General features: G+C 44.3%; 1 protein-coding gene across 1 annotated transcript in view; it reads left to right on the forward strand.

Annotated features, from left to right (window-relative positions):
* LOC115087490 (disintegrin and metalloproteinase domain-containing protein 33-like) overlaps window positions 1-24,200 on the forward strand; it is a 369,144-nt gene that overhangs the window by 252,447 nt on the left and 92,497 nt on the right. The window contains 7 exon segments of the mRNA XM_029594743.1: window positions 871-949; window positions 6,196-6,272; window positions 8,839-8,911; window positions 8,913-9,029; window positions 11,682-11,747; window positions 13,249-13,320; window positions 13,965-14,131. Of these exon segments, the coding sequence (XP_029450603.1) occupies window positions 871-949; window positions 6,196-6,272; window positions 8,839-8,911; window positions 8,913-9,029; window positions 11,682-11,747; window positions 13,249-13,320; window positions 13,965-14,131 (651 nt within the window).

Genomic DNA, 24,200 nt, shown 5'->3' on the forward strand with positions numbered 1-24,200 from the left:
GTAAAGGACACACTGAGTCAGTAATTACAGATGGGAGAAAATAAGCATGCAGTAAGAAAGCACATGAAAAGATATATCTCATGAAGCAGGTGCAGAGGAAATCTTTTGGGTACCAGATTTGGATTAGATTTAATTACTCTTTTTTTCAAACCTAAGCTGAGTTGCATTCAGATACAATAGGTATTTTCATTCCCCAGAGGATTTTCGATCTAATGGCCTGGTTTACCCAGCCTTTTCTTCCATTCGGTGTCTATGAGGGATATGCTTAGTAATCAGACCCTAAGTTTGTACCTGATGCAGTGGAGGGTGAAGTGAATTGTGTAAAGTCGCAAGGAGTATAGGTGGGAGAAACAGGATTTGAACCCCGACTTTCCTGGTTCTTAAGCCACTGCTCTGGTCTAACCACTTGCCTAGCCATGACCAAGATGCAACAAACAGCAGCAAGAAAGTACAAGAGTCCTCGCCTTTTTGCCTGTGAACCTCCTGCGCTCTCACATTTATTAACATGATAAATATTGGCATAAAAAAGATGAAACTGGCCCTTCAGTGTTTAGGGTTGTATCTGACGCTCTGTGCAGGTTTCCCCACACCCTCTGTTTAGGGTTGTAATTGCTGCTCCGTGCAGTTAGCCCCGTGCCTTTCTTGGAAGTACAATACAATCATTTTAACGTAGAACTCAAGTGGTCACCTTGATCTGTTCTTATATAATCTGCATTATTGCTGTCTGCTCCAGATTCTTAGAGTTGATCTGGTGACACTTATTTACAAACTGGAAGGATACTGCTTGAGAAAGAACTGAATCAAAGCTACTGACTGTACTGAACTGTAATTCCTTTTCCTAACCAGTTTGATTTCCTACTTTCCTTGCAGCCAGCTGCTTTCCCCGGATTACACGGAGACTCATTACACAGCAGATGGAGAGGAAGTGACCGTTTCCTCTAATTACACGGTGAGTGGGAGATGCGGAGCGAGGGGCTGACGGAGCTCCTGGTAGGAGCTTTGCACATTGCAACTTCTGACCCAAAACACACAGAGATACATTGACTTTTTTTGGAGGAACACAGTGGAAAGATGGTAACTTTATGATCAAATATAAAGAATGATCAAAGAATGATTATCCTAAGATAATCTTTATATTTGATCAAAGAATGATCAAATATAAAGATAATTAAGATAATCATAAAGATGATCTTTATATTTCATCAAAGAATGATCAAATATAAGGAAGCAAATAGAAATCCAGTAAAAGTTAAATTGCAAAAACAAAAAAAATCCTTAAAAATAAAATTATCCATATAGAGTTATAAAATTATCATGTGTGAAATCCTGCTTGACATTTCTGTAGAGAATCCTGTCTTGCATCTTTGCTGGTGCAGGGATTTTTAGCAAGAATTTGTGGTGTGCAGTTGTGCCTCTTCTATTCCATAGTATTGTGAATTTTCAATCGCCTAAAACGTGCATGCAGCTTCATTACACTCATAAATTAACCTGCTTGAAAAAGGACATTTCCAAGCCAAGCCAAAGATCTATGCACATAGGGGGTAAATATTCAAATATATCTGGCTAAGCAAGTTAACCGGGTTAAACTAATCCAGCTGTACTGCTGAATACCCCCATATAAGTTGAAAGTAAGCCGGATAAGTCTTATCCAGCTGACTTTAGCATGCCATTGAGCAGGCCTAAGTTACCCGGTTAACTTAAATGTATATGTTTGGATATCTGATATTCAAACCAGATAAGTAGCTCCTCCCTGAAATGCCCGTATCCTGCTCACAATTTATCTGGCTAACTACTTAGCTGGATAAGTCACTACTTTGGCTGAGTAGTGCTAAATATTGGCTTCATAGGAGCTAAGACACTAAAGGTGCTGCACTGTCCTTTTCTTTAGTATTACTTCCATACCCTTCGGGGCTGATTTAACCACTTAAGGGACCCTGGGCAAACTTCTGTGGATGGACTTCCTTTTATTTTCTCTGTATTTAGATTTAGTTACTCGCTTTTCCAAATCCAAGCTTAAGGTGAGTTGCAATCAGGTATAGTAGGTATTTCCCTGCCCCAGAGGGCTTACAATCTAAGGGCCTACTTTACTAAGGCCCTTAGATTGTAAGCCATAAACGGGCTGATACAGTACAGTGCGCTCCGAAAAACGAAGAACGACACGAACACAAAAAACGATGCACATCTCTAGTCCTTTTTTCCCTCCAGGGGCAGAGGCTCCTGTGGGGTTCTCCAGATCAAATCCTTTTCTTCTCCAACACTCTTCTCTGCTGATCGATTGATCTTTCTGGCTGAAAATCCTAATAATCAGTATGGCAGGGGAAACTCTTCTCTTTTTCCATTTCTGGGCAAAAAGTGGCAGAAAACTTCCTCCCAAAACAAAAGGCAAAAATCCTCTCCAGAAAAACATTCCTCGAAAGGCAGAATCGTCCTTATCCAAGCATTGTATGTGAGATGGAAAAGCGAGGGTTTCTCTCTTCCAAACTTTTTCCAAGGTAGGGAACATCCCTCCGTGGAACAGGGCAAGGGGAACCTGGAGAAATAAGAACAATGATAAAAAAAAAATCTCTCCAAACAATCCAACTGCTGAGGCAACCCTTCTAGCCAGGTAGTGGAACAGAAAGAAATACTGTCTCACTTCCTACTTCTGGTGTCTCACTTTCTACTTCTGGTGGCCAAGGATGTGAGGACCAGCCATCCTGAAACAGGGAGACAAAGCAAAGAAAGATCGTCTGTGTGCTAAACTGGAAATGGAAATGCCGCACTGACTCTACATCCCATCTGCTGTTTGAAAATAGGAGCCTACCACTGCAGCAACCATACAGGGGTGCTGTAGCAAGTGTTTTGCCTTCACTCTTACTTCCCTATCGCAGGTCTTAGACTAGGACCAGGCCTGGATTTATCAATGGGCACACTTCGCCTGTGCCTAGGGTGACAAAATTGTAGGGCAGCAGGATGAGTAAAGATTTGCTTTCTTCCAGCTGTGTTCAGTCTCTCTCAGCAGAGAACAGCCCTCTGCTTCCTGATCTAACCCCTCCATTCCCAGGTAGCAGGCGGGGAACAGGATTGGAGGAAAGGAGCCTGGGGCACATTTCTGTGAGGTGAGGAGGGGCTAAATGGGGATCACTGAGGTGAGGAGAGATGCTGGGGGATGTGTCTGTGTGTGAGAGAGATGAGGATGGGGACGAAGGGGGCAGCATTTGTGTTTTTGAGAGATAAAGAGCTTGGTGCTAGGTGTCCTTAGTTGTCTTTTATTGTCTATACAAGCCGTTAAGCCCGTTAAAACGGGCTACATCCCTCTGTCTCTCACCTCCCCCTCATTCTCTCTCCCCTCACTCTTCACCACCCCCTACCTCCCTCCCTCACACTCACCCACTCCTCCCCATCCTCCCTCTCCTCTCACTCAGTCCCTCCCTCCCACTCAGTCTCACTCACTCCCTCCCCCCCTCTCTCCCTCCCACTCACTCTCCCTCAGTCCCACTCCCTCCCTCTCTCTCAGTCCCACTCCCTCCCTCAGTCCCACTCACTCCCTCCCCCCTCACTCAGTCCCACTCACTCCCTCCCCCCCTCACTCAGTCCCCCCTCTCCCTCTCACTCAGTCCCACTCCCTCCCTCCCTCTCACTCAGTACCACTCCCTCCCTCTCACTCAGTCCCACTCCCTCTCTCTCCTCCCCTCTCACTCAGTCCCTCCCTCTCTCTCAGTCCGTCCCTCTCTCTCTCCTCCCTCACTGCTGCTGCCCGTCTTCACCGCCGCCGCTGCGGCCGTGTCTCTCACCTCTCCCTCATTCTCCCTCTCCCCCTTCCACTTACTCACATCCCTGACTCTCACCTCTCCCTCATTCTCACTCTCCCCTCACTCTTCCCCACCCCCTACCTCTCTCCCACACACTCACCCACTCCTCCCTCCCTCTCACTCAGTCCCTCCCTCCCAGTCCCTCCCCCTCACTCAATCCCTCCCTCCCACTCAGTCCCTCCCTCCCACTCAGTCCCTCCCACTCAGTCCCTCCCTCTCACTCAGTCACTCCCTCCCACTCTCTCTCTCCGTCCCTCCCACTTCCTCCCTCCCACTCAGTCCGTCCCACCCTCTCTCTCTCGCCTCCCTCCCTCGCTACTGGCCGCTGCCGCCGCCACTGCCACCCGCTGCTGGTACCGCCGCCATGTTTTTGTTTTTTTTTTGACGCTGCCTAAGACCGACGTGCTCACCCGCACATGCGCAGTAGAGCTGCTCTCTACTGCGCATTTGCAGCACGTCGGTCAAGCGTCGTTTATCTAGTTAGATTATGATATTTTTGTTTTTATGTTAATTTTATTGTAAATTGTTATATTGAAAATAAATTTACCCTTGCTCTTACCCTTACTCTCTGATTCCTGTCTTTTAACCAGTTTCCAATCTACAATAGGATATTGCCTCCTATTCCATGACATTTTTAATTTCCCGAGGTGTCTCTCATAAGGGAATCTGTCAAATGTTTTCTGAAAATCTAAATATACTGTATCAACTGGCTTAATGTTATCCACATGTTTATCTACACCTTCAAAAAAATCAAATCAAATTGATTGGTAAGGCAAGACTTCCCATTGCTAAAACCATGGAGGGAGGAGGAATAGCCTAGTGGTTAGAGCAGTGGACTATGAACCAGGAGACCAGGGTTTGAGTCCTGCTGTCACTCCTTGTGACCTTGGGCAAGTCACTTTACCCTTCATTGCCTCACTTATAAAAAACTTAGATTATAAGCCCTCTGGGGATAGAGAAATACCTATAGTACCTGAATGTAAACCAGTGTGATATCTCAATTGAGATTGAATGTCAGTATATAAGAATAATAAATAAATAAAATGTTAACTCTTCCCCATTAAGCCATGTCTATCTATGTGGTCAGTATGTTTCCTAGAGGATCCCTGGAGTTTTTTTTTTAAATCTGTATCACACTGGCCACTCACTAGTTTTCAGATCAGACCATTGCAGCAGCAGGGGTGATTCTAGGCCCAGTTTTCACTGCAGGCCCTCTCCTCTGCTGGAGTCTGGCTGATGCTGCCTTTGGTTCAAAAGGTGTCTGTTTTCTTGTGATCCTGCTCCTCCCTAAACCTGTTCTCCCCTTGAATTATTATTCACATTTTTCTCTTTTCACATATATGTCTAAAGAAAATGTTTATTCCTGCTTTCATTGATTAGTAAATATACTGGTCTGTTTGTGCCTCTGCCAATCTAATTATCCTTCATGCCACCTTTATTTGTTTCTGGTGATTTTGCCTGGCCTTGTCCTTCAGCTGTCTGTACTTTGTGAATGCTATTCTCTTTGCTTTTATTTTTTCTTCTACTTCTTTGGTGAACCATAATGGTCTTTTTATTCTCATCCCATTACTAATATGCCTAACAGAAACATTTGTGATCATATCAATACTCCTTTTTATTGCTGTCCTAATTCCTCTGTACTTCTTAGATTCCCTATGCCAGATCAAGCTTCCTTAGCATAATCATTCATTTTGTCACGAGTTTTTTAACTATCACTGTAACTTACTGTTTACAATTTTACTGCTTGATTCACTATGGCTTTTCTCCCATTCTGTGTCTATGGGAAAATACCTTGATGATCAGGCCCTTAGTGTTTTCCAGTTATATGCTGCTATAACCAAAATGCTTCCACCCTTGGAATCTTACTTGTGATTGCCCAATGTCGTTTACAGTACTGATACTCAGTAGGCATTTGCATTTGTTGGTCATTCGTTTTATGTGATGCGTGTATTTCTAGTATGTGCGTAGCCTACCATAGTGCACGCACAACAACTTAATGCATGTACTAGAGATACGCGCATAATGTGAAACGAATGGTCATCGAATGCACATGCCTAATTCTCAATTTGTCTCTAGTTACACATTTTACAGTTGTAGAAACTATGGTTTATATCGCCGGAAGGCAGCTCTGGTCCTGGAGTGCCACAACCAGGTCTGATTTTCAGAACATCTACAATGAATATATATGAGATATATTTGCATACAATGGAGGCAGTGCACACAAATATACCTCATACATATTCATTGTGGATATCCTGAAAACAAGACCTGGTTGGTTGTGACACTCCAGGACAAACATTGTCTAACCCTGGTTTATATATTTCTGCAGTATATCTTGTCTATTTTAATAGCTTTGGAAAATTAATCATTTTTTGAAAGTTTAGTAAAATATTGTACCTTATAGGATCACTGCTATTACCATGGTCATGTCAAAGAATATAAGGAATCATGGGTTGTTCTCAGCACCTGCTCTGGAATCAGGTAAGAGACTTTTTAATCTGATAATGTTTTATTAAAAGGTAACATGGAAGTTTGATATTGAAAGAACTGATTGCAGTTAATAGCTGTGTGACTATAGAACTATAGCTGTGATATCACATGGCTTATATTTTCATAACTTTGTTTATTACCCATTGGGATTATATGTTTTTCAGTGGGAGTTAGTACAAGGTTAGGCTTCCAATGTATTTCAATGGAAATCTATATAAATGTATGGTAGCCAATGTGTTTTCAATGGGAGCCTGTGAAAATCGATGGGACTCAATATATTTCAAGGCTAGCCAATGTTTCTCAAAGGTCTTTTGGCCCACCTACTGCTAATTAAACTTCAAGATTTCCCAAACTGGAGCAATCCTTGCTACATTCCCTACCGTGCTGGCTTCACACTTATTAACTTTGAGGAGGTCTTGCCACTTTTTTTTAAAAACCAGTGCCAGAAAGCATGCTACTGAATACTTCCCCTTGACTGACTGATTAACTTTGTTTTCTCATTTTATTGGCAAAACCAAGCACTTTGCTGCCCATGTACAGTTTCATCCTTCCAGCTTTACTGCTGGATTCTAGTGAACTAGAAATGAATCAGGCTACTTAAAATGTTAAGAGTCTCACATCTTAGAATGCTTTCTAATTGCCTTAAGAATCCAGACCTCTGTCAATACCTGATTGGCCATATGAACATCCCATTCTCTACTAATGCTTTCCGTTGTTTTGTTTTTTTAAGTTTTTCAAAGGGATGGACAGAGAGAAGAGCATGTCACTAATCACAATCCAATATTTATTTTATTTATTTATTTAAAGTCTTTTATATACTGAAGTATAGCTATCTGCCTTCACTCCGGTTTACAGTATAGCACGCCTAAAATGTTTCCTCAGAGATTATGATGGAAGGGTGACTAAAGAGTAATTTTACATAAGTGGATTACATAGAAACATTGTAAGAAGCTTGGGTTCATTGCCACAAGTTAAAGATCATTTTTGTAAATTAACAATATATATTTTTATTTCAGAGCCAGTGTAAGGGTATTAGATGTCCTAGGTAAACCTTACAACCTTGCACCTCCATGTACACTTTAACAAACATACATGCACACTCATACACTCCCTCTCACACGGGCTGGTGGAAGCACTAGGCAGATTAAGAGGTTGCCTAGAGCGCCACAGTTTTGGGGGTGGCAGGGCTATTTCATCGCCTTCTTCCCACTCATGCAGGCTCAGAAGAGGAAGTGGTAGAGCTTTGGCTAGTATTCTTTTAAAATTCACCTCTAAATGTGTCAGATAATGCCCTTTTAATATCCATTCAGTATTCACATTGACCCCTTATAACTGTACTGCACTCAGAAACTCTGGACGGTTGAAGTTGCCCTTACAAGGTTTTAGAGGCGTTTTCTATTCACTGCTGTTGTGAAACAGCTGCAGCATTAGAATTGTTGGCTGGCCATAGAACTTGTTGGGATTACATTTTCAGTTTTCTCAACATATATGGTAAAACTTCAGCTTTTCAGATTTTTTAGTCCTTGTACATAAAACATCGTACATCAAGTTTAGGGAATGAAAAAGAAAAAAAAAACAACATCTGGTGCTTCTCCATTGCCATCAATAGCGCCTTTCTCACTTGGTCTCATGACAGCTTCATGTGACTGTCCTGCGGTGTCTTTTATCCCTCAGAGCTGCCTGAACCTGCTATACATGTACAGTGAACCTGAAATAGTCAGTCTTTACTCAGTCACCAGCAGCCTTGCTCGACCCAAAATGTCTGGGAACCTGTAACAGCCAGTGCTGAAACTGAGCAGATAACAGCAGATGAAAACTTCTGTCCTGGGAGAGCTATACCAGCTTTGATACAGTTAGAAAGCAAAGTTTTAATACCTTCATTATCAAAGCTTCTAACTATCTCTTGAGGGTGAGAGTGACGCCTTGAGCCAGTCCCGAGGCAGTCAAGTAGGCTTTGCCAACTGGCTCCATGACATAAGAAACAGACTAATCCAGTCCTGGTTTTACCCAACCCTGCCTTTCACACAGTTCCATGCGTGCCTTGGGATGAAACCAGGACTGGATTAGTCTGTTCCTTATGACACAGAATCAGTTGGCACCCCTGCTGTCAAGAATCTTGTCTTTTGGATAAGCCGTAGTCAGACAGGGTATCGAGGCGCTATTTGCAGGAGCAGGATGTGAATCTTGGGGGTCAGGGCTAAATTAATTCGCTGGCTGCACATTGTGGCCCTGCTGAAGAGGAATTCCTCCTCATGGTCCTTTTACCTCTGACATGTTTATACCTCACAGAATAAAATGGAGCTGAAAATAAACTTAAAGGTGGAAATGATGGGGATATTTCGTATTTTTTTTCCTCTTTGAGATCTACCTCTGCAAAAGTGAGTCACAGAGCGGCAGAGGGTGCCCACTACTGCTTTTGGGGAGAACCTGTTTAGATTAAAAAAAAAACAGACAAACCTCTGCGTCTTTTTTTCTACTTACCATCCCTTACCGATGAACATGCAAAACTTTGTTTAAACGGTACACTAATTATGGTCTTCTCCCCTTTTGTTGACAGGGGCCTGATTGTTCTGAATAGCAATGACAGCTACTACTTGAAACCCCTGGAGAGCTCCGGCCCAGACCATCACCCTCATCTACAGAACAGAGCATTTGCCAATCAAAGGCGGGACCTGTGGGCACAGCGACCAATCAGAGAATGGCGTAGCTGACATTGCCAGGTTTATCACCAGCCCTGCGCATCACAGAGTAAATTCCACTTTACTATCGCTGTGTCTTATAAACATTGTGATGAAAGCAACACCCAATCACCTGACTTTACTGCCTCCCAGATGAGACCCTCTTTACTCTTGCTAAGAGGGTCTCATCCATAAGTTGTCACTGTCGCAATGAAGTATGGGGATAAAGATTGCAAAATGTTTCTTTTTAGATTTAAATTTTTTTTGGGGGGGGGGGGGGGGTTTGCCACCTACAATGACTAATATGTTAATGGGGCTCTGACCTGGAGAGCCCAGACCCTCTTATCCTGACAAGAATGGTTTCACGTGCCGTTTTAAGATGAAGGGCTTTCCTGGCTTTATTTTGTGGTTCTTGTGTCTGCAGAAGACTGCAGCGACCACCATCAGAGAAACTTGTAAAACTGGGTGAATGCATCAGAAGAGCATCTGTGTCTGGGGGAGGGGGGGCGCTCACCAGTTCTCTGCTTGCCAGGGGTGAAACTGGGTTACCATGAATAGCATATGGGGCTTAGTTTATGTCAGAATCCAGTCTGCATGCCTCAAATCCCACGTTGGTGTGTATTTCTTTTTGGTACAGAAGTGTGGTCTCTTGCATCATTGTGTGCGCTATTCTGTTAGCAGTCCTGAGAGTTTCCTCTACAGTTTCCCCCAGATGAAAATCATTAAACAGAACTCTTTGCATTTGCTGCATGATGCCTTGAAATGGTCACCACATGCCAATGTTTGTTTACCAGTACTGGAATGAATGGGTTGGTCTGCCTTTTCCTTCCTAACCTAAGTACAATAGGGAGGCAAAAGGCTTTGACTGGGTCCATCTGACTTTTGAGAATGGGTATTGTGTATGTGGTGGGCGGTAGGTGGATGTTTTTTGCCTTTGAATAATATGCAAACAAAGCCAGTAGTGCGCTCTGCCACACTATGTGAAACTGCCATGCTCTGTGATAATTACTGTATGACAGCAAAGACCTAAAACAGCCCTGGAAAAGCTGCAGAAAACCAGCTCACCTTTCCTATTTAAATCACCCCAAATTCTTCTTGAGACATCATAAGGTGCTTACTGTTTCTAACCTAAGCTTGCATTGTCCTGTCTTTCCAAGCTAATAGGACTGCCTTAAATGGCCTGTAGCATCTTAAATTACAGTTCATAATACAAATTAATACTGCAAATTAGAATATAAAATTCATTACATTGAATAAAATAATGTTTGCATATGTTTATTGAATTTTAAACAAGACATGTACAACAGAGCACGGCCATGTGAGTTCTGTAAGGACCATGCTAAAAACAAGTATAATAACATATACCATGAAAATACACCCTCCCCACACGTTCCATCCCCATTTCAGCATATCAAGCAAATAAATATCCAATGATCTGTATTTGACATGAGCCATTGTAATATTGAATAAAATAAACACATTCTTTATAAATAATACAGTTTGTCTACTTTTATCTGAATCTTTTTCATCCATCTTTTCTCCACCTTGATCTCTTTCTCCAGTCCCATCCTCTCCTCTTCCACCTTTTATCTTTTTCTTTACCCCTTCCATGTCCTTCTTACCTTCTCGTTAACTTCCATGTCCTTGGTGTTCACCTCTGTTGCTTCTACCAGCATACCTCTCCCCTGTCTTTCTCTCCTTCTCTCCCAGTCCTTCAGTACCTTGCCTGTCTCTCATCTCTCCCTCCTAGCCCTCTGTATCCTCCCTGTCTCACTCCCCCTTCCATGGACTCCAAATGTTCCCTTCTCAAAGACTCCTAATCTCCTCTTCTTCTGCCCTTCCATTCTCCTCCAAGATCTTCTCCCCTTCTTTCTGTATCTCAACTCCATCTCTCCTTTGTCTTTCATTCTCTCCCAACCCCATCTTTTCCCATCTCTCTTTTGTCTCTCTTTTTTTTTCTGTTATTCCTCCAACCCTCCCTCTACTCCCTCTGTCTCTCACCCCACCTCCCGCATAACAATGTAGATGATGACAAATATTGCAGTTTATAATTACTGAACAGGGTAACTGAAATTTTAATTGCATAATGCACTATACCATACCTTATTAAACTGAATTAAAAATATACAGTCACCATCTTTATAAGGAACAGTAACTTATGGTAGTGGAGCTCTATTGTGACCATTCTGTCACAAAATACATTTACATAACAAGTCTGTAGATAACTGCTTTTATTTCAATTCCTCTGCCCAATCTGATCTACTTATCTCTAGCAAGAGTTCCCAAATCTAGTTCCTGAGGCCCCCAAACAGGTCTGGTTTCCAGGCTAAAGAAGATATGAAGATTAATCCCATTTTGTCATCAAATATTTGCAACCATGTCTGAAAAACTGGGCAAACTGGATGGGCCAATTGGTCTTTTAACTTTTCTTAAAATGAGCTTGAAATGCTTTCTGTTTCTGTTTCAAAGTATGTTTGCAGCTCTCATAGAGTATATCTTAAATGCTTTGAACATAAAGTAAAATATGACTTGGCCTATCATTGATTATAGACACAAACAGTACATTACTGTATGACAGAACGGTACAGATAACAATGTCATGTGTGATGAATGGACAGATTGCTGTTTATTGCAGGATAGACAGGAACATTCTCTGAAAGAGATTGCTAGATGAATGGATACTATAGATTTTATTTTTCAGTTATATTTTTTTCTTTTCCAGATGAAGAGAGATGTCTGGAGGATACCAAAGTACATGGAGTTATTCATTGTGGCAGATAATACGCTGGTGAGCACGGACATCCTGCACACCATGGCAGGCAGCCAGTCTTCTCAGGCAGAGAGAGAGGAGTTTGTCATCAATTTTTGTTTTCTCTATAGCTTAATTTTGACCTGATGAAGGGAGTATAATTACTGAAACTAATCAAGAAATGTATTGTTAATCCAATAAGAAGGAATCTTCTTGGGGTTTTTTTTTTTGTTTATTGATCTTTAAGTCTGCACATTCAACTTGACTAACATGGCAACCACATTACTTTCGCTAAAGCTCAAAAGTGCAGAGTTCTAGTAAGCCCTAATTTTTCCTGGAGAAAACTGGAAATGTAAAGTTCTGTTTTGAAAGGCTTTGTCTGGCTGAGTGAAGGATTTAGTTGGACAATCTGTTTTTTCAATTTCCTTCCTGCCCTGTCAGTGTCCTCTGACTTATCTGGTTATATTCTGGTAAGGACTTAGCTGGATACCACTTATCCAGATAATCTGAATGTCTGAATGCATTCCGGGGTGGAAGTTAACGTAGCTGGCTAACTCCAATTTTCAGAGTTATCCGGCTAACTTACTTGCGCCGCTGAATATCTCGACCAGGTTAGTTGGATAAGTTTAATCGTCTAACTTTGACAGCTGTCCAGAAGCTTAATATTGACCCCTTAGTAACTTGTAATATCTTTATTCAGTCAACATGAAAAGACATTCTACAAGAGCTCCTGAGAGCATACAGTCAATGTTTTAAGATGTAGGAAGCTCATGTTGTACCACAGATTTTTATATCACAGCCTACTAAGATCCTATGGCTTCCTTTTGACTCGCAAACCTAGCCTGGTGACCCTCAGTCAATCAGGTTTTCAGGTGATCATTATAAATATGCAAGAGATAAATCTGCATACATTAGAAACCCTCTCTCTATACCAATTTACCTCATGCATATTCAGTCTGGATATGCTGAAATCTTTCTAGCTGTAGGGTCTCCAGGACAGGTTTTGGAAATCCTGTATTCAAGAGCTTCTCCCATTTTGTGTTCTTGGGAAAAATGCTTCATATAGAAGGCCCTGAGTTGCAGACTACAAGTAGCTGTAACTCATGAGTGACACTCTGAGCGATTCCATTTTTACTCTTCTTTTTGTAAGCACCTGTGTTGACAATGACAAAAATAGAAGAAATTCAAGAATGCAGAAGAGAAGGGAAATCAAAAAGCAGCCTTGGCTTAAAGTACCGCATGGCAGCTCTGTATACCTTCTTTGTTCTATTGTATGGGAGAGATGAAGATTTAAACTCTGGTTCTCTCTACTTGGATTGTAAATTGTGAATTCAGACCTTCTTTATCATGGTTGGCAAAGTCTAGGATGAATGTTTCATCCCGTGGTGCCCTCTAAGACTTTTCAAGTAGTAACATAACAGCAGACAAATGTGCTGGAAAGGTGGTTCTATTCTCCTAGTCCCTGGCGTCTATCGCAGATCTGTGTTTCCATTACTTTTGTTTCAGTCTTTTTATTTATTGTTATCATTTCCTTTTATAGTTTATGAGCCAGAAAAGGGACCTGGGCCGCACGAAGCACCGCATTCTGGAGATTGCAAACTACGTGGACAAGGTAAGGACAGTGTCACAGAGAAGCAAGGTGGCAGTTGTTTCTCTCCAGAATGTCTACGGTGATGGGGAGAGGGCCTGGCTCTCTGCACTGCTTTATGAGAGGTGTGGATTGTATTGCTGTTCACAGAACCCCCCCCCTCCCCTTCCCCAGTGTGCTCTTTGCCAGTCATCCCAGTACCGCCTGCTGGCTGGCAAAGAGCGCACTTGTGATGGGTTCCAGAGGAACTTGTGCTTTGTCCCTGTCAGATGGAGGCTCCTGGGATGGTTGGGCTAGCTAGTGGCTAAAAATGAAAACCCACTGCTACTAATATCTAATTTATCAATAAGGGGCAAAAAATACAAAGACCACATTTTCTGCTCTGTACACTGAAAAGCCGTTACTTTAATGATTAAAGCTCTTTACCTACAATTTGTACACCAGCATAAATGCTTTAGTGACAGATGCTGAGGATGTTTTCAGAGGAACATAAGATGTGCCACATTGGGTCAGACCAACGATGGGTCAGATCACTAAGAAGTCCCTGGCAGATCCCAAGGTTGCCCCTGACTAATAATTGTATCTGTGATTAGATGTGCTCTCTCTCTTCTTCTGATGCTCCCTTTCCTGCCTGGCTTTATTTGTACTCAGTTCATTTTATTCCTCAGTTTTACAGACTATTGAACATCAAGGTGGCTCTGATTGGGCTGGAGGTGTGGACAGAGAGGAACCAGTGCACGGTCAGCAGCGATGCCAACGCCTCTCTCTGGTCCTTCCTGCAGTGGAAGAAGAAGCTGAAGTTGCGGAAGAAACACGACAATGCTCAGCTGCTCACGTGAGGCACTCCTTCCTCCCCCTCTCTCTCTTTGTTATGGATGTTGATCATTACTGGGTGCCTTGGGTAGCAAGAATTTATTCTAAGGGGATAGACCATGGCAAGCCCATTTGCGCCAGCTACAGTACATTCTGGACTTCGATAGGAGCGGTGGTGGGTGGTGGGGAGGGGATCAGTGTTTGTAAAGGAAGAGAAACATAGAAGTGACGACAGAAAAGGACTAAATGGTCCATCCAATCTGTCCAGCAAGCTTATGGTAGCATCTGAGACCGGCAAAGTCAGGGCCCTTGTTGGTTGCTGTCTGAGTCCAATTCCCCATTACCTCTTGCCATTGAAGCAGAGAGCAATGTTGGAGTTGCATCAAAAGTATCAGGCTTATTGGTTAAGGTAGTAACAGCTGCATCAGCAAGTTACTCCATGCTTATTTATTTTCCCAGACCATAAAATTCAATGTCCTTGTTGCTTGCTGTCTGAATCTAATTCTCCTTTTCTTCTTTTCCTCTTATTTGCCCTGCCGTTACAGCAGAGAGCAATAATGGAGTTGCCTGAACAGTATGAAGGTTTATTGGTTAAGGGTAGTAACCACCACACCAGCAAGTTATTCCCATGCACTCTTTTCTTCATTTCCATCCTCTAGCCTTTAGTGATCCACAGTGTTTATCCTATGCCCCTTTGAAATCTTTCACTATTTTTGTCTTCACCACCTCCGCCGGAAGGACATACCAGGCATCCACCACCCTCTCTGTGAAGGAATATTTCCAGACATTGGTTCTGAGTGGTCCTCCCTGGAGTTTCATTACGCGACCCTAGTTTTACTGATTTCTTTCCGACGGAAAAGGTTTGTTGATTGTGCATCATTAAAACCTTTCAGGTATCTGAAGGTCTGTATCATATCTCCCCTGTACCTCCTCTCCTCCAGTGTATACATTTTTAGGTCTTTCAGCTTCTCCTCATAAGTCATTTGATGGAGACACCCCCACCATTTTGGTTTCCCTTCATTTGACCGCCTCCATCCTATCTCCGTCCCTTTTGAGATACAGTCTCCAGAACTGAACACAGTACTCCAGGTGAGGCCTCACTAAGGACCTGTACAAGGGGATTATACATTTTTCTTATTGGTTATTCCTTTCTCTATGCAGCTCAACAGTCTTCTGGATTTAGTTATCGCCTTGTCACATTACTTTGCTGTCTTCAGATCGCTAGACACTATCACCCTAAGGTCTCTCTCTCCTGCTCTGTGCACAGTAGCCCTTCATCCCCCATCATATACAGCTCTTTTTGATTACTGCACCCCAGATGCATGACTCTGTACTTCTTGGCATTGAATCCCAGCTGCCATATCTTTGACCAATGTTCAAGTTTCCTTAAATCATGTCTTATTCTCTCTTCTCCTTCCGGCGTGTGCACTGTGTTGCAGATCTTAGTATTATTCGCAAATAGACAAACTTTGCCTTCTATCCCTTCTGCAGTGTTACTCACAAAGATATTGAACAGAACCGGTCCCAACACCAATCCTTGTGGCACTCTGTTTAACACTGCTCTTTCTTCAGAGTAGGTTCCATTTACCATTACACGTTGTCTTCTGTCCGTCAACCAGTTTGTAATCCAGGCCACCCCCTTGGCACTCACTCCCAAGTTTCTCATTTTATTCACAAGCCTCCTATGTGGGACCGTATCAAAAGCGTTGCTGAAATCCAAATAGATCACATCAAATGCTCTTCCTTGATCCAATTCTTTTATCACCCAATCAAAAAATTAATCAGATTTGTCTGACAGGTCTTTCCCCTAGTGAATCCATGCTGCCTCGGGTCCAGAAATCCTCCTGACTGTAGATAATTCACTATCCTTTCCTTCAGCAGAATATCCATTAATTTTCCCACCACCGAGGTGAGGCTAACCGGCCTGTAGTTTCCAGCCTCCTCTCTGCTCCCACTCTTGTGGAGTGGGACCACCACTGCTCTTCCCCAATCACTCAGCACCACTCCCGTTTCCAGGAATCTATTGAGAAAGTCATGCAACGGACCCATCATCACATTTCTGAGCTCCCTCAGTATCCTGGGATGAACCTCATCCAGCCCCATGGCCTTACCCACTTTCCGTTTTCCTAGCTCTTCCCATACATTCTCTTTGGTAAATGGAGTTTCTTCTATCCCATCTCCACCAATGGTTTTCTCAACCAACAACAGTCCTTCTCCAGGGTCTTTAGTGAACACCGAACTGAAGTATTTGTTTATTATTTCTGCCATTTCTTCATCTCTCTCCACAGTGCTCCTCGTCACCTTTCAATTTCACTATACCACTTCGGACCTCCCTTCTTTCTCAGATATATCTGAGAAATGTTTTGTCTCCTCTCTTTACCTCTTTGGCATTTCTTTCTTCTGCTTGACTGTTAGCTTTCCTGATTTATTTCTTCGTGTCTCTCATTTTTAACAGAAACTCTTCCTTGTGATCCTATTTTATAGAGATCCTTTATACTTCTCGAATGCTGTTCTTTTTGCCTTAATGTTTTTCAGCCAGCTCCTTAGTTAACCAGATTGGTTTCTTTTTCCTCTTACTGTTCTTTACTTTCCTAACATATAGATTTGTTGCCTTTGTAATAGCTCCTTTTAATTTGGCCTACTGTTGTTCCACCTCACCCATTTTCTTCCAGTCTTCCAGTTCTTCCTCTGGGTACATCCCCATTTTGACAAAGTCTATATTTGTGAAATTCAAAACTCGGGTCTTTGAGTGATTTCTCTGTATCCTATTTGTGATATTGACCCATATCGTCTGATGATCACTACTGCTCAGGTGAACCCCTACCCGAACACCAGAGATATTATCCTCATAAGTGAGCACTACATCGAGGATCACACCTTCCCTCGTGTGTTCCATTACCGTTTGTTTGAGCAGAGCACCTTGAAGGGCATCCACTATCTCTACTTTTTGTAGATTCTACAGAAAGGATGCTCCAATCCACACTGCCATTGAGTCGTGGGCCAGCCTCATAACTCAGTAGCAGTGTGCAGGACCTGGGTCTGATTCCCAGCCTAGAACTCTGCTCCCTGGGGGGAGGGGGTGCTTTTTTGAGACTGGGGATACTGTGGAGAGCAGCATTCACAGCCCCTATGGAAAGGGAGCTCCAGTCATTGCATAACAGCAGCATCTAGTGGTTAGATTTAGAGCTCATGATTGCAGGGTTCTGCTGAGCTCTGGTGTGTGGTCCCCTGCTGATAGTTGCCATTAATAGTGACTGGGGTAAGTGATTTGGGAGGATATATAGAACAGGAGAAAACATGTCCTGCATGAAGTTGCTAAAGAACGCTCGTAGCGTTGGCTCCTAGTCCTGTTTCCATTTTTGAGTTGGAAACCCAGAGGAGCAGCGGGAAGCCTCTTGGTCCCAAAAAGAGAGAGAAATCTGTTCCTGTAATGTGAATGCTTGCATTATGAACCGGAGTCAGGGTGGCAGTGTATTCTGAGGTGCCTGTCCAAAAGATCTATACTAGTATAGATCTGATCCACCCCGCCTACCGAATTTCAGACTCCCCTCTCAGTCCTAACACACCGTTTGATGTTTGAAATTATTCTGTTAATATGTTATAGTTGATCAATAAATACTCTCTCGTTCAATTGTAAAATAACTGTTCCATTCTGTTCCAATGTCATTTCGATGTAACAAGTTGTTCGAATGTAAACCGGAGTGAAGGCTAATTGCTAAACGTCGGTATATAAAAGTTCTAAAATAAAATACATAAAATAAAAGAGTACAGGAAGAGCTGTCAGGAAGTCCAGTGATCCAAGTAAGCAGCAACTCCCAGAAGTGCATGTCTACATCAGGAGCCCAGTTCCACTTCCTTATTTAAGAAAGATTAATATGATCAGGTTAATATGAAAGGAAAATGGAACTTAAAAATAAAAACTTTTACAAAGGGAAGACTAAACAATTCCTGTGTGGTCAGAGCTCATTTTTAACATCTCTCAGTATTCCCAGATTTAGATCTAACCTATAATTCAATAAAAGATAATATTCTTCATTTTATGAGTCTCGTGCTGATCCCTAAGTAAAGGCACCTTTCTGAATTTAGAATGAGAGATTGTAAGCCTCCAGCATTACTGATTTCTATTTTTTTAGTTTTGTTTTGAAGAAAAAGTTTTTCACTTTCCATCCTTCACATCCACAGAGGTTGGCATTGGCACTTTGTGAATATTTATCACTATAGAGTGACATCTCTTTGGAAAGCACCAAGATGCATTAGCACTGTGCTTGCAAGTTTTGTCTTATTTAAAAGTGAAGAGAAATCACAGACACAAATAGTCTCCGACATTAGATTTAGTAATCGGACTTCCGATCCTTTATTTGGCTGTAGCATTATTCAAAGACACTGTCAAAATCCAGGGAGGAGGACATGTGGTCTGTTTTCAGCCAAGTCAGGAGAGCTCCTGGGACTCATGATATATTATGACCTGCTTACTCTGTGTAATGCTGGCCAAAAGGTCTCCCTATCTTAAATTAATTAATTACTTTTTATACTGCCTCCCTGCCAGTCATCCAAACTAGTATACATCAAATAATAAAACCCACAAGTGTTGTAAATTATTTTTGGGTTTTAAGAATTTTAAAAAAAACATTGTATTTCTTAGCATTCAGATAGGTTATTCCACACCAGTGAGTTATGGATCTCTACCAGCAGATGGAGATAGAGCAAAGCTGACATCACGGTGTATATATACCCCTGCACTGACATCAGCCCACCAGTATTCTCTGTTTCTAACAGATGGTGGACATGCATCTCCCTATTGGGGATTTCTTAAAAAAAAATCTTAGGAGAAAAGTAGAAGGAAATTAATCCACCTGCTCTCCTGTGGTGATACCTTATGGTCCCTCCCTCAATCGAGTTTTCTTGAGGTGATATCTGCGGTTCCCTGTACATATCCAGATCAGTTCAGACTCCTGGGTTTTGCCTCCCCTCCAGCAGATGGAGACAGAGAAAGTTTTACTGACACTGCTGTATAACATGAGGTGCCACCTGCAGTCCCTCAGTATTTCTCTGTCTCCAACAGATGGTGGAGGTGCAAAGCCTGCAATCTGAAACTTAAAAAAAAAAAAAAAAGTGAGACTAGAAGATCAAGGAGTGCTTGCCTCCCAGGGGGTCGTTAGACCAGGGGGGATGGCCCCACCAGGACCCCTGAAGCGGACGAGCAGAGAGTTGGGGACCCTTTATTGTTCGGTCCTTCATCGCCGGACAGGGCAGAAAACTGGGGGTCCTGGGTTCCCTCGCCTTGAAGGACGGACAGAGTCTGCTGCCAATCTTCTTTCATGGAAGTGTTTGGTTGTCTTTTATTGCCTGTTTAACGTTGTGTTAAAAAAAAAAAAAGAGGGGTTGTCATGGGATGGCAGGCTTTACCCTGATTCTTCCTTTCAGATGTTTGGGCGGCTCTGCTTGTACTTTCCCATTCCTCCGGCGGCTGTTCAATTGTCATGGCTCAGCGCCATGTTTTTTCATGCCGTGTGGGTCATTCTGTTCCACTTGTGGAGACACGCGCGATGACCGATGCTCCTGGTGCTGGATGGTTGCAGTGATTTCGGCTAGGCTCCACGAGCCTGGAAGGCTATCTCCATCGCGGCAGCCTGTGGACGCCCCCTTCCTGCTAAGCGTGGGAACAGCGGCCATCTTGTCCACATTTGCGGCTGCCTCGTGGGCTGCAGTGGTTAGGATCTCCAGGGGAGGTCAAGACACTCAAGGGCCTCATTGAGGAGATGAGGAGGAACCCCTGGAGGACTAAGATGCCTCTTCTATCTTTTCCTCCAATTTTGTCCTCTTATTGCACAAGGCTTACAAGGCCAGGAAAGCCATGGGGTGGCGTAGAGCTGAGCAAGAGGCTTTGGTGCGTCCAAGGCTGGCCCTAAGCCCTCCCGGGCTGTGGAGGTTATGAAGGTTCAGCGAATCTCAGAGGCCCTGGTGCCAACGACTGCCATGGAAAGCTCTTCTGAGATCTCAGGAGCTGAGGATCCGCAGGCACAGGACCCACTAGAGTCTGATCCGGTTTTGGCGGATCAGGAGCAAGTGAAGAACCCAGTGGTTGAGGAATTGGTCGGCCGACGTTTCTTCCAAGTTTCAGTTGGGAGCATTGTCTTTGAAGAGGAAGTTGCTCTTTGTTCGGGACTTGGAGCTTCTTGGGGAGAGTAAAGGTCATAAATTGCCTAAAGATAAGCCAAAAGGGAAAGGGAAAGGGAAAGGGTCTTTTCCTCCATGTTTCCGCTTCAGAGGGAATAGGCAGTTTCGGCCTATCAGAACTTCAGGAGGTACCCAGAAACAGTCCTCGGGAAGGCAGCCGTTCTGGAACCAGTCCTTTCGAGGGAAAAAGCCAGGCGGAAATGGTTCCTCCCAAGGTGGCAGTGTAGCCAAATCCGCCCAATGAGGTAAGGCCAGTCCACTCCTCGGTTCCAGTGATAGGGGGTTGGTTGGCTCTGTTCTACAAGGAGTGGGCCAAATTCACATCAGACCAGTGGGTCTTAAGAGTGATAAAACAAGGTTACGCTTTAGAATTTGCTCGGCAACTAAGAGATCTGTTTATGGTCTTCCCGTGTACTTACAAGGAAAAGAAGTTAGCAGTGCAGGAAACTGTCTGTCACCTTTGCATGCTGGGAGCCATTGTTCCTGTCCCCCTGGAGGAACAGGGGACATGCCACTATTCCATTTATTTCATATCCCAAAGAAAGAGAGCATGTTCCATCCAATCCTCGATTTAAAAAGGGTGAACGTGGCTCTAAAGATTCCTATGTTTCGAATGGAAACTCTGCATTCAGTGATTGCCTCGGTGCACAAGGGGGCGTACCAGCTATCTCTGGATTTCACCGAAGCGTACCTACACATAGGAATCTGGTCCGATCATCAAAGATATTTCAGATACGTGGTTCTGGGAGAATATTTTCAGTTTTGCACCATGCCCTTTGGTCTGGTGACAGAGCCCAGGACCTTTACCAAGTTGATGGTCATGGAGTCTGCGGCTCTCCAGAAGGACGAGATCTTGGGTCACCTCTATTTCAATGTCTAGCTGATTCAAGCAAAGTCAGAGATCCTTTGCCAGGAGGCAATGGATTTAGTCCTCTGGTGCCTGAGATCATTGGGATGGATAGTCAGTCTGTCCAAGAGTCATCTTTCTCCTTTCCAGGTTTTGGAATTCCTGGGGGCACATTTTGATACCAAGGTGGGGAAGGTTTTTCTCTCTGAAGAGCAGATTTCCAAATTGCAAGCTCAAATTTTTGGATTGTTGAAGAAGCAGGTACCCAAGGTTTGGGATTACTTGCAGGTTCTCGGATCTATGGCTTCCACCTTGGAGTTGATTCCATGGGCATTTGCTCATAAGAGGACACTGAGACCATTTGTTGGAGCAGTTTCAGCTGCCACTTTTGCTTACCGAGTTTGCCAGGTCCAGTCTCTCATGGTGGCTTCTTCCGGACAAGTTGAGATGAGGTGTGGACCTAGAAATCCAAGTTTGGACGATTGTCACCACTGATGCCAGTCTCTCCAGTTGGAAAGCAGTGTGTTAGGGGCAGTGGTCGATGGAGAAACCTTGTGGTCCTTCAATCGCTTAGAAACTAGAGCAGTACATTTAGCTCTACAGGTGTTCCTGCCCCTGTTGAGGGGGAAGCCTGTGAGAGTCTTGTCGGACAATGCAACAATGGTGGCTTATGTCAAGCGACAGGGTGGCACTAAGAGTCGGATAGTGGCTCAGGAAGTCCAGGAACTAATCAGCTGGGCAGAGCAATATCTAGCACTGTTAGCAGCCTCTCACATACTGGGCACAGACAACGTGCAAGCGTATTTTCTGAGCTGACAACATCTGGACCCCGGAGAGTGGGAACTGTCAGAGGAAGCGATGCACCTCATCAGTTGCAGATGGGGCTGCTGTGCATAGATCTAATGGTCACTTTCTGCAATACCAAGGCCCCGCAGTTCTTCAGTCCAAGAAGGGAATGAGGAGCAGAAGTGGTAGATGCCTTAGTTCTGCCTTGGCCAACAAACATCATTCTGTATGTGTTTCCGCCTTGGCCACTAGTGGGCAAAGTCTTGCAACACATAGAAGCCCACACAGGTGACGTGATCCTTATAGCGCTGGAGTGGCTGAGGCGTTCTTGTTTTTCCAACTTTATCAACATAGCAGTGGACTAGCTTATATGCTGAATCTTTTACGTCAGGACCCCATATTTGCAGATCATGCAGATCGCTTTTGTCAATGGCTTTTGAGAGGGAGAGTTTGAAGAATAAGGGTTATTCTGAAGAAGTCATTGCTATTCTTTTGCAGTATAGGAAAACGTCCACCTCCTTTGCCTATGTGAAGACAAGCCGTTAAGCCCGTAACAACGGGCTACATTAAAATTTTTTTTTTGGTCCATTTCCTTTCCACTCCCTCCCCCCACCTCTCTCTCTCACCTCCCCCCACACCTCCCTCTCTCTCTCCTCCCCCCCTCCCTCCCTCTCACACCTCCCCCCACCTCCACTCTCTCTTCTCTTCCCTCCCCCCACCTCCCTCTCTCTCTTACCTCTCCCTCCTCCGCCCTCTCTTCCATCCCCTCCCACCCCCCCCCGATCACCCAACGTATCAACCTCTCCTCCCGCCACCCGTCCCTCTCGCCCCTCCCCCGATCCTGCACTCTCGCTAAGAGTCTGCCTGACCTCTCACTCCTCGCCCTCCCCCCTCCCCCTCTCTCCCTCCCCTCCCCACCGGGTCACTCTCTGCCGCCCTCACCCTCCAACCCTCATCCCTCCCCTCCCTCCCACCTGCACTCTCGAGTCGGCCACCTATCCCCTCATCTCACTCTCCTGTCGGTCCTCCCTACCAGCTCAGCCAAACTGCAGACAGGGGTGTCCCTCCCGCCGCCGCGCGCCGCCCCCATTACGCTCCTTCCCTGCCTCTCGCACGCTGGTGCCGCCAATCCTCCTCGCTCCTCCCTGCCTCTCTCTCTCGTACGCGGCGCGCGTCGCCGCACTATTGCTCCTCCCTGCCCTCTAGCGCGCATGCGTCGCCGCCGCGGCTACTGCTCGTCGTCGCCGCCACCGCCGCCGGTCCTGCTCGCTGCCGCTTGCCGGTCCTGCTCCTAAGGAGCAGGCGCCATTTTTTTTCCCTGACACGCTGCGCTCTGGCCGATGTGCGCGCATGCGCAGTAGAAGCTGCTCTCTACTGCGCATTTGCGGCAGTCGGTCAAGCTTCGTTTATTAGTATAGATATGGAGAATTTTTTGAGGCCTAGTGTACGGAGCAAGGTGTGGATCCTATGCGGGGCCTCGGTGGCACATATTCTGGCCTTTCTGCAAAATGATTCTGGTAAAGGGTTTGGCCTTTAATTCCCTCAGAGTTCAGGTGGTGGCTTTGGGCTGCCTTCGAGGGAAAGTTCGAGGAACATCTCTAGCTGTACATCCAGATGTGGTGCGCTTTCTTTGGGGAGCAAAGCATTTGTGTCCTCTGGTTCGGAAACCTTGTCCTTCTTGGAGCCTTAATTTAGTCCTTAAAAGCATGTGTGTGGCTCCGTTTAAACCTTTGAAATGGGCTACTATGAAAGATCTTACCTTGAAGGTGGTTTTCTTGGTGGCAATTTGTTCGGCTCATCAGATTTCGGAGCTAGATGAACAAGCTTCAGGCCTTGTTATGTAGAGAGCCTTTTTTGAGGTTTTCAAAGTCGGGGGTCTCCTTCAGGATAGTCCCTTTTCTGCCAAACGTTGTGTCCTCATTCCACTTAAATCAGTCAGTGGATCTCCAGTCCTTCCCCAGTTTGGATCCTTCTACACCTTAGGCCAAAAAGTTGTGATATTTGGACGTGAAGCGTACATTGTTGCAGTACCTTGAGGTCACTAACAGCTTTTGCTTGTCAGATCATCTTTTTGTACTGTGGAGTGGTGCAAAAATGGGTCATAAGGCATCAAAAGCCACAATTGCGTGGTGGTTGAAGCAAGCTATGGGCATTAAGTACCTCTGTCAAGGTCGTCCTGTCCCGGAGGGATTAAGGGCTCATTCTACTCATTCTCAGATGGTCTCCTGGGCTGAGTGTCAGCAAGTTTCTCCACAAGAAATCTGTAGAGCGTCTACTTGGA

The sequence above is a fragment of the Rhinatrema bivittatum genome, chromosome 1 (genome assembly GCF_901001135.1).
Source record: "Rhinatrema bivittatum chromosome 1, aRhiBiv1.1, whole genome shotgun sequence".
NCBI classification, from domain to species: Eukaryota; Metazoa; Chordata; class Amphibia; order Gymnophiona; family Rhinatrematidae; genus Rhinatrema; species Rhinatrema bivittatum.